This window comes from Colossoma macropomum, unplaced genomic scaffold (assembly GCF_904425465.1).
Source record: "Colossoma macropomum unplaced genomic scaffold, Colossoma_macropomum, whole genome shotgun sequence".
NCBI lineage: Eukaryota > Metazoa > Chordata > Actinopteri > Characiformes > Serrasalmidae > Colossoma > Colossoma macropomum.
This window is the reverse complement of record NW_023494802.1, coordinates 7,842,701-7,857,943: the sequence shown is the minus strand read 5'-3', so window position 1 is coordinate 7,857,943 and position 15,243 is coordinate 7,842,701. Positions and strand designations below refer to the sequence as shown.

The window sequence follows — 15,243 nt, the reverse complement described above, 5'->3', positions numbered from 1 at the left end:
ATCTACTCAGAGGCTTTTGCAAAAACATATGTCCAGCTCGAGTGCATTCTGTCATTAAAGCAAAAGAGGGACATACTGTACCAAATACGAAGAAATTCAAAATTCATGTTGTAACATCAGAGGCACGTAGGTTGCAAGTGCAAAATGGCTTTATTTGGGGTAATTCAATGCTCAACGTCCATACAGGCAGCGGTCATCAGAGACGTACCCATGATCAAGAACCAGAAAGACCAGTTAGAAATTCAGGTAATGAAACACAGAGACCTCAGGTTGGTAAGGGGTAAAACTTGTAATGAAAAAAATTTTAAATGTGGATTAAAATGCATCTGTTTATTAATTTACCATCTCCTTGAATAACATTATGCTTGCAATCTGGATTGAGCCACTGATAAGCGATATTGTTCATAACCAAATTAAAAAATTGTATGATGGATCATTTTTGCATAAAACTATTTGTATAATTTGCATAGAGAAACATAATCCACATCCTGTAGGCAACACAAGTCTGTCCCAAATGCATGCTTTTAAACCTACTGCCCTGGAGATCCCTCATAAGTCTGCATGTTGACAGACACTGAAGTGTGAACTTGAAGGTAAATTTATTTATTTGAATCTGATTAATTGTGATGGATCTCATCGGCACAAAGTCTGTAACCTTTATGACCTCTGCAATGTATCTCAACTAACCCCCTTTAGAAGGCTGTCAGCCAGCTAGCTGTACATTTAGCTGCTACAATGAATAAATAAGCTTTTAAATGTTACAAAATATGTTCATTTTTAATATAGGACAATATTTAAATTAAGTAAAACAGATTTGAGTGTTGATTTCCAAATAAGGAGTATTCAACAGGATATAGTGTCAAGAATGGCCCACGACCAACTTGTTGTGACACCCACTGAAACTCTGTTGTAGGCCATCTCTCATGAAGGAAGCCTGATACCTCAGAAAGAGAAACTTCACCTGCTTTACCTGAACATTAAAGTTAGGTATTCCTGTATTTCAGTATGTTGGCATGCAGCCCTTAAGCAGTGAACTTCACTTTTAATGCCCCTTTGCAGTGTTTGCTCCAATAAGTGAATAGTTGGAAGAAGTGTGGTGATTCACCCTTTTTCAGAGAAGCCATAAAATGCAATCTCTGCTTGTTTTGGGTGTCCCTCAGTTGGACTATTCTTTTTTTTTTTCTTCAAAATGCTACGTTGCTCATTTGCCACTCACAGTACAATTTACTTAGTTTTCCTTAATTATCCTTTGTATATTAGTTTAGTGAACAAATTTAATATATCTCAGTGTCTGCAACAATCATTTTATAGTTGGCCTAATCGTTAATTTTTAATCATTTTTAGTATACAAACAAGTAATATGTCTTGCTTATTTATAATATGCTTGTTATCCAGGCTAAAAGTTTTCTGACATTAAAAGGGTATATGCTATAGTTCCCTTTTGGGGTCAATAAGGATAGCCTAACAAAGATCAGCTTCTCTGAACAATACATTCAGAAAAAGCCTTAACGCTTCCTCTAGTTCAGTATGGTATTTCAGTGTATTAAGAAATATAGCATTAAATTAAAACATGCCATGAAGCAGGTTTAAGATAAACCTCAAGGTCAAACTCTAAACCACAGCGAAGCTAATGACAGCGCAATTGCCCATTGTAAGGATTTTTTTCCTCTTCTCCCCATTCCCTGATCCCACCACCGCCTCACTCTATCTGGTTGTTCCCCACGGAGCTCCGGTAGTGTGCTAGAACAAACGACATAGGTGTCTCAATGTTCAGGGACATACTTTATTTATTGCGGGGTCATTTACCTTAAAAGGTGTTCCACCTTAAATTCTGTGCCACCTTAAATGGTGCTCTACTTTAAATTCAGTGCCACCTTAATTTTCGTGCTACCTTAAATGGTGCTCTACTTTAAATTCTGGGCCACCTTAATTTTAGTGCTACCTTAAAGGAAGTTCCGCCTTAAATTCAGTGCCAACTTAAAATTAGTTCCACCTTAAATTCTGCGCCACCTTAAATTTAGTTCCACCTTAAATTCAGTGCCATCTTAATTTTTTTTACAACTTAAATGGAGTTCAATCTTAAATTCTGTCACCTTAAATTAAGTGCTATGTTAATTGCAGTTCCACCTTAAAATTAGTGCCACCTTAAATTTAGTGCTATGTTAATTGCAGTTGACTGCACATTTTACAGTTACAGTTTACAAAATCTAGGTGATGATCTGCCAGAGTATACAATACCACAGTGAACTGGGCTCAGCCCCAGATCTTTGCATGTCCAGCCAACGTATTTCCCCATCTGTACCACCATAGAGTGAAAAAAATGATGTATCTGCTTCCACCGGGGACATGATGGGAAATAAACTCAAAACTCCAGTTGCAGTCTTGCAAATAGTGACCCTGCAAGATCAAAATCATAGTCTGTGACTAAAAAGAGTGACACTGTCTTTAGATGTCAGAATTTAGTCTTTCAAAAGTCTTTACAACTTCTTCCCAGTGTCCTCTCGTGTACGGTTAGCACTGGCTTTTTCAAGCCAACTTAACAAGAAACCACTGTAACAAAAAGCAAAAGAAGAAAGAAAAAAAACGCATTGATGCTTTAATAACGCCATTCCTCTCTGCACTCAAGTCCTTACAGTACTGTTACAGGCCCACTGAATCTATTACAACAGTCAGTTTACATTTTTAAGTTAATACGATTATTGTTTTAAAGTGGAGCAGACGCGCCTTTTCACAGAGATTTCAAGCAAAAAACTGACTCAAACCCGCTGAGCATGCGCAAATCATTACTATAGCGTAGTAACTTGATGTTTCGAAAGTTTTATAATGTTTTGAACGTTAATTCAGTACATACTCAACTTAATATTATTATTTACTCCCTGATAAGATGTCCCAGTTCTTTTATTGTTGGCAACGTTTTCTGATAAGGGAATTTAGGCTTTTAAGAGAGTGGGGACACCTGCATGCAGTGATGAGTCTGAAGTGTGCCGCCATCAGTCTAATCTCTTCCCAGCTCAGTTTTAGAGGACGGAGCAGCGCGTTCAAGTGAGCAGTCATCATTCACATGTGAGCTGAAGACTGCTCCATGTTCTCCATGATCATGGCGAGGAAAGGATATTGTTTAGCCATATTTCTGAGGGTAAGAGCTGATTTTAATAAGCCATCATTGGTAGTTCTGTATATTATCTTCTGCTTGTCTTCATTAGGCTCAAGAGAGGTTGACCATTAGACTAGTGAGTCACTGCTTTGTGTTTTAAGTTCTACATGACAGCTGAAATTAGTACTGCATCTCCACTCTTCCAAAAATGGTTCTTGTCTTGAGATTGGACTTGAGATTTTGCACATCCCATTTGCAAAAATGTTTTCACATGGCAGTTAGGCAACTTTTATGTTGTGTAACATAATTCTTTTTGTGCAGGGCAGTCTTGTGGTTTCCTCCTGTACCGAACGTTGTCAAAGCATGTGTTAAACAAGTGTGGTGTCAAACCTTTAAAGCTTTAGAAGTTCCCTAGCAGGATTATCAGTGATCTTCAATGTTAAACCGTATTTGGCTAACCTCTGTCAGGAAGCTTTGAGGACAGGGCTGGCATTAGAGCTCTTCTGCAATATAAGATAAAGAAAAGATGTTAAAAATGATTGTGTAATTACAATATTAACATGTTACACAGTTAAAGCATCCTACAGAAGAAAAGAGAGACTGAAAGCTGTGCTGAAGCACTGAAATATCCTTACTGTCAGTGCAAAGCCTCCATTTTATTGCTGTATCTCCATTTTTGCTGTTCTTTTTTTCTTTTCATCATTTGAAAATGCCATCTGCGCTTTACAGTATGTCAGAAGTGTACAATGATAATACAGTATAATTATATATTGTACAATTATCTAATGTGAAAGATTAATATAAAGGTTATATTAACATCCTTTAAAAGATTTTTTTTTATCATATTACAACCATTTTATTTGTGTTTCTGTAACAGAATTGACTATATTTGTTAACAAAAACTCATTCCAAACTTTGAGTGGTAGCACATCTTCACTGTCGGAACAAACAGTTCCTGTTATGCTGCCATTTTGCAGATGTAGGGGTTTTTTTCCACAGTGAATATGTCCTACCACTCAAAGTTTGGAATCAGTTTTTGTATAATGATGTGTATATATAATGAATTCTGCTGCAGATAAATAAAGTAGTTCTAATATGAAGCTAGTCTTGTGGAATTACTTAGAATTAAAATGTTTGTTTTCAAGGAACAAGAAGTAACACACGAGGGAAATCGATTTCAGTTATTCATCAAAGTATCCACCTCACATGATTCTCAGTGCTATAGTGTACAGTTTTTTCAGGCATTTAGTGATCACTTACAGCTCTCTTTATTCTGGACTGTACTGTGCAAAAGTCACCCTTCCAATATTTAATTTCCAGTCAGAACAGCCATTATATTCAAGTTGTTCATTTTCAGTGTTGGAACAGAAAATAGAAAATATTTGACAAAAAATTTAACAGAAGCTGCAACAGCTAAACATAGTTTTTTGCAGTATTAAGTGTCATTTTTTTGTCCTTATTATGACCATGATTATCACACCTCTAAAATCCAGTCTTAGTTGGTTACGTTTTCTGCTTCTCACAATCTAAATAATCCTAAACACACTCAATGACGTTAAAATGTGGACTCTAGTGTGGCCAGTTCATTCATCCTTGTGTGCTCACGGTCCAAGTAATAACAAATTTTACTTTTATTTCACTTTCCCCTTCCGTATGCCAGTGGATTATTTTACATGTAATTTTTTTCAGAAATATATGAGAAAAACTTGTACCTAATAGCTATTTTAAGGGTGGTTACTGGGACAGTACTGTATGTTCAGAATAACGAACAGAGCTGTACCAAATGATTGAAAAACAGCATTGAGAATAATGTGAATTAGATACTTTGACATAAAATTGAAATTATTGATATTATTTCTCCAGTGTTACTTCACTTAATGTTTCCTAAAACACTTATTATCTATTCTTGCCTGTTATTTCAATAAAATATTCAAATACCTGTTGTGTAGTGTTAAACTTTTAAATGTACATTGTATCATTTATTATTAAAATGACTAGATATTACAATGACAAATGACAGTAAGCTGCATTATGAACTAGCGATTGCGCCTGAAGTATTACAGCATGCAGGTGGTGTAAAAGGTGCAAGGTGCTGATTTAGTGACCCGAAAATACTGGTTAGGTACTATTTGCCATTCTGTCTTTGTGCTCCATAGGCCATCATGTGTGTTCAGAGGAAGAAAGTTTTGCTGGCCTGTGTGTCATTAATATTTGGAGCTTTTATTCATTACTTGATGTCAAGCCCCTCAAGTGTCGTTAACGTTCAGCAAAGACTGGACTCCAGCATAGAAAAGCTTCTTCAGAGCGGTGCTCAACATTTGGAGACTGACCTTGACGTTCCCTTCCACCCTATGCACATCACAGCAGGGTGAGTACGGGCTAATGCTTCCTTTGGGCTTATTTTGCCTTAGAACATCCTGCGTGCACCTCTCTGACAAGAATTTATTCTGTAAAAAATAAGTTTTAGGGAAAAAACTGTTCGGTAGTTGAGTTAAAGAAAATCTTCCTTTATTCCAGTACTGGGAGAGTTCACCTCTTCTCAATCTATGAATCCCATCACACACCCTGCAGCTATTTATAGCCTGATCATCCTTGTGCAACGCCATCTGCAGCAGACTGAAGTTACTACCACCTTAAAAAAAAAATGTCCAGGAAGCTTACCAGGAAAAAGCCCAAGTATCTTTTCAGCTTGCATGAGAATTAATTTTTGCTTGTCCTGTGGATGTTCATATCTAATGAATGGGACCATTCTAGCTCAGTCACAGTACCATAAGATTTCTTTGGCCAACTGCCAGTATGCATTATAGTCACGCACAGCAAAAAAAACTCCTGGCGGCAAAGGCAGATCTGCCAAATTGGCTTTTTTTGACTTTATAAGAACAATCACTAGAACCAGCAAGTACCTCAGTTCGACCATGCGCATAGTTTGCATAGAGACCATGTGACACATTATTCAGTGGTCAGACCCAGGTCCTGTAGGCATGGGAGTTTGGAGGGTTTGCTCTGGCAGGTGTGTTAATCGTGAGCAGTTGTGTACGGCACAGTAAAGTGTATTCATACCTACATTCAGTAACTATGGTGTGTAAGATACTGTCTTTTTACAAAAAAGACAATCATGACACGGACCCACAAATTTCTGATTAAAATAAATAATACCACCATGAACTCGGTAGAATCCTTTAGGCAGATATTTGTTAACCTCTGCTTCGACATATTGAACAATACCATCATTTTGACCTAAAAATCTACAGTTCAGTCACATTTTAGCTGCTTCATTTCAAGGCCCAATTCCAAGGCCAGTTGTTTTTGAGTTTCACCATGCCCCTTGGAAAAGAACATGACTTTATGAACAGGCTACAAGCCATGCTCTGTAGGTGACCCTACCGGTCTGCAGTGATGGCAGAGGAGGGTAAAGTTCAGCAACCTCGCTGCTAGTCTTTAGTTAAATTTAGGCCACCGTCTGCCTTCAAAGAAGGGGGGATATGACAATTATTTATTATTGCCCACCCATAATTCTTCAGTGTTATGAAGCTGACTTCAGCTTTTTGTTAGCTTCTTGTTCGAATTTTCCCCTTCCACCTTAAGTGGTGCAGCAGTTACATTCTGGCACCCCAGGGTTCACTTAGGGTGGAATGGGAAGTTAAGCTAGTTAACTACCAAGACATCAGCATTCTACTAGCAGTTCTTTTTTTATGCTGGTTATAAAGAAAAGGATGATAATACATTGAAATTACATTAAACTAAAAGAAAATACATTGGTTATTGTAACTTTTAATGGAGAAAATACTTACATTTGTGGGTTTCTTTGGTCTGTTGCGCAGACATCTTGCAGATTTTTCTTTTTTCTTATAACACACTGTTTGGAGTGTGACTCTAAAAAACTGCTCTTGGAGGGCCATGTAGCCCTATCACTTCATCCTACCCCTCTATCTCCACCCTACCCCTAGACGTGAACGTGCAAAATGCATTTTACCCTGCCCTGCCTCACTCTGACATGCCCTGTGTTCTGCTTCTCTTTCCCATTGTCTAAATACATCCCATTTGACCTGATTGTTTTGGCTTTTTCCACTTCTGATCTTTCTTCTCCTCTATCCTTGCCTCATTGACTGTCAACTAGACCTTTGAACTGAGATGGTGGCTTGTTCTGTTTATTGCCCATATTTTAAGCCATAAAACACCTGAAAGTATTACAAAAACTATGTAATTTGCTCCAATAATCAAGGAAACATATTCTTCAAAAAATCTTTTACTGGTAAATACTCAGTATTATCCCTTAGTATTAAGTAGGGGTGCGATGATTAATCAACTTAGTCGACTAAAATCGATGACCAAATTGGTTGGCAACTAATGACTAGTTGGTGATGTAATCACACCTGTTTCTCATACTCACTACGAATCCTCAAAGGTGTGGATGCATATCGCTGTTGTCGGAAGAAAACCTTGCATCTCCAAAATGGTAACTTTACAGGAGAAGGAAAAAACCTACTGTACTTTTAATGTAAGTCAATGGAGCCATTTCTTACACACAATGTAAAGGGCAACAGGCATTTTCAAGTTATGTCAAAACCGAAAAATATCAAAAATGGAAATACGACGTTTTCTTCTGAAAGCAGCGATATGCTTAACTCTGGGGGAAAAATGTTGTTAGTTGTGCTATTTGTAAAATTGACCTTAGCTCTCATGAGAGCATGTCCTCCATGTTGGAGCATCTGAAGAGGAAACGCGTCAGCTCACAGGATGAAGAATACATCTCAGTAAGATAGTTGTGCTAGCAAGTTAGTAAGCTAATGTTAATGTTAAAAGCCGTCCTGTAACATTTTCTATTTTGAAATGCATGTTCTCTGGTATCCTTAATGGAGGTGAAACGGACAAACAAGTAACTACTATTCACAACGACCCTGTTCACATTTCAGATACCGTTTACAGTTTTAGACACTGCATAGTTGTCGTAGCATCCAGTTCGTTGAAATTCACAGGCGAGCACTTGCAAACAGTTTTCTGTTTGCCTTGGGGTCTCCGCGAAGGTTTGCCATCACTCGGAAACAGTTTCAGGAGATAGTTCTTCGCGAACATACAGGGGAACTGGACGAAGGATTACCACGGAAATGCAAATTTTAGTCAAAATCACTTTAATTTAACTGTTCATGGAGAACTAGTTCTGAGGCCAATATTCGTTGGTCTACTTGAGAAATTTGTTTATTGAGAGATTTGTTTATGTAAGATTGTTCCACTCAGATAAACACATCTGCAGGGCATGCTGTCTTAAACTGTGAGCAGTCAGAGGCAGGTTGACTGAGTAACTGAGCAATCATCTATAGTCATATCTTTTTTAAAAGGTCTACTTACATTTTACTGTATTTGTTTTTTATTCTGTTTTATATAATGTGTTTACAGCGAAAAAAAAAACACATTTACACACACACATTTACACCTAGGGGCAGTGTCCAGTTGGCCTGACTACATGTCTTTGGTCTGTGGGAGGAAATCCACACAGACACAGGGAGAACATGCAGACTCCACACAGAAAGAACCCTGGTCATCTAGATGGGAGCTGAACCCAGGCCCTTCTTGCTGTGAGGCACTACTCACCGCACCACTGCAGCTAAAATGTCAGTCAGCTTTGTTGTTTTATCACAGAAAAAGGAACAGGATGTGGTTTCTCTGGAACACATTGCTGCATTTAACACTGAGCAGCAGCAGAAAACAGCTACTCAAACTGTGCGCTACAAATACATATATACACTATATTGCCAAAAGTATTCACTCGTCTGCCTTCACACGCATATGAACTTGAGTGACATCCCATTCTTAATCCATAGGGTTTAATATGATGTCGGCCCACCCTTTCCAGCTATAACAGCTTCAACTCTTCTGGGAAGACTTTCCACAAGGTTCAGGAGTGTGTTTATGGGAATTTTTGACTATTCTTCCGGAAGCACATTTGTGAGGTCAGACACTGATGTTGGACGAGAAGGCCTGGTTCGCAGTCTCCGCTCTAATTCATCCCAAAGGTGTTCTGTCGGGTTGAGGTCAGGACTCTGTGCAGGCCAGTCAAGTTCTTCCACACCAAACTCGCTCATCAATGTCTTTATGGACCTATGGCCCTTTCACTGGAACTAAGGGGCCGAGTCCAACTCCTGAAAAACAACCCCACCCCATAATCCCCCCTCCACCCAACTTTACACTTGGCACAATACAGTCAGACAAGTACCGTTCTCCTGGCAACCGCCAAACCCAGAGTCATCCATCAGATTGCCAGACAGAGAAGTGTGATTCATCACTCAGAGAACACGTCTCCACTGCTCTAGAGTCCAGTGGCGGCGCTTTACACCATTGCATTCAACGCTTTGCATTGCGCTTGGTGATGTAAGGCTTGGATGCAGCTGCTCGGCCATGGAAACTCATTCCATGAAGCTCTCTACGCTGTTCTTGAGCTAATCTGAAGGCCCCATGAAGTTTGGAGGTCTGTAGCGATTGACTCTGGAGAAAGTTAGCGACCTCTGCGCACTATGCGCCCCAGCGTCCGCTGACCCCGCGCTGTCATCTTATGTGGCCTACAACTTTGTGGCTGAGTTGCTTCTGTTCCCAACCGCTTCCACTTTGTTATAATACCACTGACAGTTGACCGTGGAATATTTAGTACTGAAGAAATTGACTGGACATGTTGCACCGGCAGCATCCTATCATGGTACCACCCTTGAATTCACTGATCTCCTGAGAGCGACCCATTCTTTCACAAATGTTTGTAGAAGTAGTTGGCATGTGTAGGTGCTTGGTTTTATACACCTGTGGCCATGAAGTGATTGGCACACCTGAATTCAATTATTTGGATGGGTGTGTGTGTGTATGTATGCGTGTGTGTGTGTGTGTATATGTATATATACCATGTACTATAGTTATTGTATACAGCACTGTTGTCGTTCAATATCTTTTTTTTTCGCAGGGCCCTTGCCAGAAATGGATGTGTGTGTGAAGGAGACACGCACAGCATAAATGTGCCCAACCTGCTATTTCCTCAGGTGTCTGCTCAGGAGCTACAGTTTGCCTTTGAAGCCTCTAAGCGAGAGGGTGTAAAGCAGCGGAGGCTGGTGGAGTACAGCAAGTTCCAGAAGAGGTGAACTGCCAAGCACTCCACCAAAAAATGTTCATGTTTGTAATTTCTTTGACATAGGTCGAGTGAATTCTCACATTTTTCTGATGTCTGAAACTGGTTACATTTTTTGTTTGTTTGTTTGTTTTTGTTTTTTTCCAATTGATTTTAGCCAGTATTTGAAGATTCTAGCTTCTCTTTAGATTTTGTCCAGCATTACTTGGAATAAAATCTCATTACGGTAACTTAGAGCTTATTATATTAACTTATAACTTTACTACATTACAGCTGCTGAATTTATTTTATTTCAAAATTAATCAATATTGTTATTGTAGAATGGCCAGAAAGTGGGGTTTGCGCCTGAAATGGTCATTTATTTCTAAAGTTTGATGTAGCTTTTTGTGTTTGCAATTAAACAAAATATGAGATAACGAAGTTTTTGAATTTTGAAACATTTAAACACCAGAAAGTTGTGAGAAGTAAAATGAAAATCTGTTTAGGCACTTATTCCTTTTTGTTTCTCTTTCGGTCTGTACTATTTGTGGCTCACTGTTCGTACATAAGCAAATTTGTGACTACGTTAAAGCCTTTGTACAAAAAGGTCAGACTGTGCGGGGTGGTGTTGAAGGCTGTTATTTTTTTCAGATCTCATCAGGGGTTTTACGTAAATGTGTTGCTCATGCTGGCTTGAGTGCATGCTGTCATTAAAGCTAAAGGAGGAAATGTAAATTAATAGGAAATTTTGAATTTCCTGTAAATATTTCAACAGCTTTAATTTTCAGTCAAATTATGCTGCTAATATAATCATTTGATTAGAAAAATGTGTGTTTAATTAGAAAAGAATGCAAAGTAGAACCTTGTTTACTGGTGGTCTCACCTACTTTATCTTTTGAATTTGTGTTGCAGTGCTTTACAGTTCAGAGTTGCAAAACATTCTCTCTGATTATGTTTCTGTATCTGTGTCAAGAATCAGTGCATACAGTAAATGTCTAAAAGTATCCAGACAGCCTTCTAATTAGTGAATTTAGCTGTTCGTTCACAATGCTCAATGCCAAGCACCATCTAGGAGGTATAAAGCCTCCCAGCTCTGGGTGTGGTGCAGTGGAATGAGTTGGGATGAGTTAAAGTTCAGGTGATAAGTTGGAGTGAGATCAAGAACTAATCATCCAACATCAGTACCTGACCTCACTAATTTTCTTGTGGCTGAATGCAATAAAATCCTCACAGCAATGTTCCAACATCTAGAGTAAAGCCTTCCCTGAAGAGCAAAGCTGCCACTGCAACAAATGTGGGGACAAACTCTCTAATGACTACCCTTGATTTCAAAGGAAACGTTGGATGATCAGGTGTCTAAACATTTGGACACATAGTGTCATATAATGTCACTGTTCCAGAGTCAGGATGGCATTTTTGAACTGATATATTAAGCATTACCTTCAAATATTTGTTCTTAGATAAATAGATATTGCTCACTGTGCTTTGCATGTCTATTCTTTTAACCTTGTAGGTCTCAATCAGCAGCAAACTTGCTTATTGTTGCAGAAGCGAACAGCCCTCTTCAGTACCCCACTCAGGGTTTGGAGGTCCGACCCATGAAGTCCATATTGATTCCTGGTAAGAAGATTCATAAGACTGCTTTTCAATTAATAAGTAAGAAGACTAGCAATCTGTTTAAACATGTTTAGTCGTTTATTTCACCTACTGCTACCTTGATCTTGCCCAATAAATACTCAGAGGTTAGCTTTTTGAATGCTAACAGGTGTAGCTTATTGTCCCTTATCATTTTCTGAATCACTGCAGTCAGAATTGTTCATGGTGGTGCTGATAGGAGTTTAATGCCTGTACAAGCTGTTACATGAAATGGTTATGAATATGCTGCCTGATGCAGGAGACCTTGTTTTATGACAGTTTTGAGATAAAGCTTTTGATGTATAATTCAAATGTACTTTCATAAGAGTTTCCAGATTTACCATTATACCAGATCTGTAAATTTCTCCATAATGCATCAAACCACTGGGAATGACTGACACACTTTCACCCATTCATATCACACACACACACACACACACACACACACACACATTTTCTAAGCCGCTTATCCCTCTGGGTTGTGGGGAGAGCTGGAGCCTATCCCAGCAGTCATTGGGCAGAAGGAAGGAAACACTCTGGACAGGTCACCAGTCTATCGCAGGGCAGATACACAGACATATACACACACACACACACACACACACACACACACACACACACACACACACTTGCACACACCTAAGGGCAATTTAGCATGTCCAATGCCGCCCTCCTCCATGCTGCCCCCATTTATATCTCACAACTAAATTAAATATGAAGAGGAAAAAAGGCCACAGAACACGTTTTGACTAGTCTAAAGTGAGGACATTTTTCTTTTAGAGTCATACCTTGGATACAGTGCATATTTGGTGATTTAAAATTTGAACTTTCTGTTGTTTTGTTAAAATCAGTAGTCCCATATTGATCTAAAGACTGAACTAAAAATATAAAATAATAACAAAAACTCACTTTTTTAACTGTGTTGTTTGATCTACCTGAACATATCTTCAGATTTGTGCTCAGGCAAACTCAGAGAACATATAGTCCAAAGGAAATGTAACATTTCAAATATGAAAATGAACGAGTTAATCAAATAATGGGGTCTGTAAAGCACTTATAAAATTACCTACGTATAAAGTAAGAATTCACTGGAATGAGAAGGCTTCATTTGTCTTGGTAAAATTAAAATAGCTTAAATGCATGTAAGGGTGTTGAAGGAGGAATAGGTAAAAGGTAAAAGCTCCCCAGTCAAAATGAAAAATGCAACCGTTGTGACATCTGTTCTAACATGCCTCCAACAGCAATGCCACAGTGGTCTCAAGAATGAGATTTTCCTCTTGATTATGTATTTCGAGTAAAAGTACATGGTTTAAAATGTGTGGTGTTTTTTTCTCTTTGCTAGTACAGAAAGAAGCAAGATTTCTAATGTGACTGTTAAGAACCTGAATTTCCTTATGGCTAGGGATCCCCAGTGGATGTACTGCATGTTTGAATAATGCATGCTGGGGACTGTAGTGAGACAACATTTAATGGACAAAGTCACACAAAGGACACCAAATTGTGAATTCTGTTAAAGGTTGAGGAATATAATGCTGCACTACAGAATATTATAACTTGACAAATAACATGTTAAATGATAACATTGTTAATCAACATATTAAATGCTAGTTTTAGGCTTGAATGCCCCTTTAACTAATAATTTTATTTAATAAATGTCAGCTAAGCTTAACTTCGCATGATTCACCTCTTTCCATTTCTTTTCTTTTAATAATGTATTTTTTTTGTCCTTCTTCTAAGGGTTGGCTCTGAAAGACACGTCTAGAAGCCTTTATTCGGTATGTATTCCGTTATTACACATGCTTAATGTTTGGTACATTTACTTGAGATTAGGAAATAGAAAATAATTGTAATCAGAAGCTTGGGGGGTTTGGGGGGTAATTAGTTTTTCAGTTTGGAGTTGATCTATGTTTATGGTCCATTATAACATTAAGTTTGTTATTCAATTTGGGTTTAATTGGATTCATGTTATTCACTGGTTGAACATTTATATTTCTTTAATGCTCGTTTCGTTTACATTTTATTGGACTAAATCTGATTGAACTTTGATCAACTGTTGCATCAACAGGATTTCTTACCAGCCTTCATATCAGTTATGGTAAATCTGCCCCACTTCTCTGTTTGCTGCTTTTGCTGCTGTTTATTTTATAGGTCAGTTTAACTGCCAGTATGGGGAGGTTTGCTGTAGTGACTATGGTGGATGAAGTCAGAATGAGTGAAGGCGAGATGCACATGAACCTCTCCAGCAGCCTGCAGTCAGCGCTCAACAGACAGCTGCAGTTTATTACTTACACCAACACAATTTTCCACCCCGATGCTACAGACATAGGTTAGAACTTCATCCAAATTCACATCAAAATTCAAGTTTGACTGGTTTCTGCAAAGCGAGGAAAAGGTTGGGCAGTGTTTTGTGTAAACTGTTTTTTTCCAATACGTTTAGTTCATCATGAGAACACCTTTTGCAGTCACTGTGTTTTTTTGTGATCTACAGGTGAGGAAAGTGGGGCTTTTGTGTTTACATGACTGAAATGTGGAGTGTTACTAGCCCAAAGTGTACAATACTCAGACACCAGTGAACACAGAGAGCATGCTTAAATATGGCTTTTTCTGCAAACTTCATGCAGATTTTTTTTTTATTTAAAGTTTAACATATTGGCATAACTTTTACACAGACCACATTTTTTTGCTTTATTTTGGATTGGTATGTTTTTCCTAATGTGATAAATGTGGCAAATAACCAGTAATTGTATTTAAAGAGCCCAAATCGTTGGAAAATGTAATTTTCTTCACTTTTTTGAAATAAGAATTTTATATAGTATATAAGCATTGCTAAAACTTCAAAATGTTCCTTTTACTGTCTATATATGGAAACTAGGCTGTAAAATAGTCTGTTTTGAATGAATTGTTTCTGTGTTGTCATGAAAACAAACACATTTATACATGGTCTCTTATTCAGACTGCAGTTTAGCCCTGCCCATTCACATTACAGTTAAAAGGAGTGTTTCAGCCAGGGCTGCTTTTTGAATGAGGTACAATTCAGGGCAGCCAGTCAGTATAGAGATCATCTGTTTTAAAGGCAAATTAAAAAAAAAGGGATAAAAAAGAGCCTGGGGCCATATTATAGAAACTTCTTATGTTTTTGTCTTAACTTAAGATCTGACAGATCAAAATGAGTTTTCACAAATTTATATTACAGAAGCAAATATCTTAATTTAGGAATCTTATCTCATGGCATCTTGTCTTAAGTTTGAAAATCTTAAACTACTTGGTTGAAGTCGACAATCAACTGTCATGCCTGTTATCTACTGATATAGGTGCACAGCTGAAACACAAACACATAATCAAAACAATCAAGTTAGTTAGCCAGACAGCTAAAGTTAGCTGCCGTTGCCAAGGTAAAAATGGTCAAACAGAACTAAAGACTGATAAACTA

General features: G+C 38.0%; 1 protein-coding gene across 1 annotated transcript in view; it reads left to right on the top strand.

The window, feature by feature from the left end:
• Positions 1-3,021: 3,021 nt before the first annotated feature.
• Positions 3,022-15,243, top strand: part of b4galnt1a (beta-1,4-N-acetyl-galactosaminyl transferase 1a) — a 32,335-nt gene continuing 20,113 nt past the window's right edge. The window contains exons 1-6 of the mRNA XM_036591940.1: positions 3,022-3,136; positions 5,251-5,462; positions 10,038-10,208; positions 11,692-11,798; positions 13,551-13,588; positions 13,962-14,139. Coding sequence (XP_036447833.1) covers positions 3,083-3,136; positions 5,251-5,462; positions 10,038-10,208; positions 11,692-11,798; positions 13,551-13,588; positions 13,962-14,139 — 760 coding nt within the window. The 5' untranslated portion in view covers positions 3,022-3,082. The remainder of the gene's footprint in view (positions 3,137-5,250; positions 5,463-10,037; positions 10,209-11,691; positions 11,799-13,550; positions 13,589-13,961; positions 14,140-15,243) is intronic.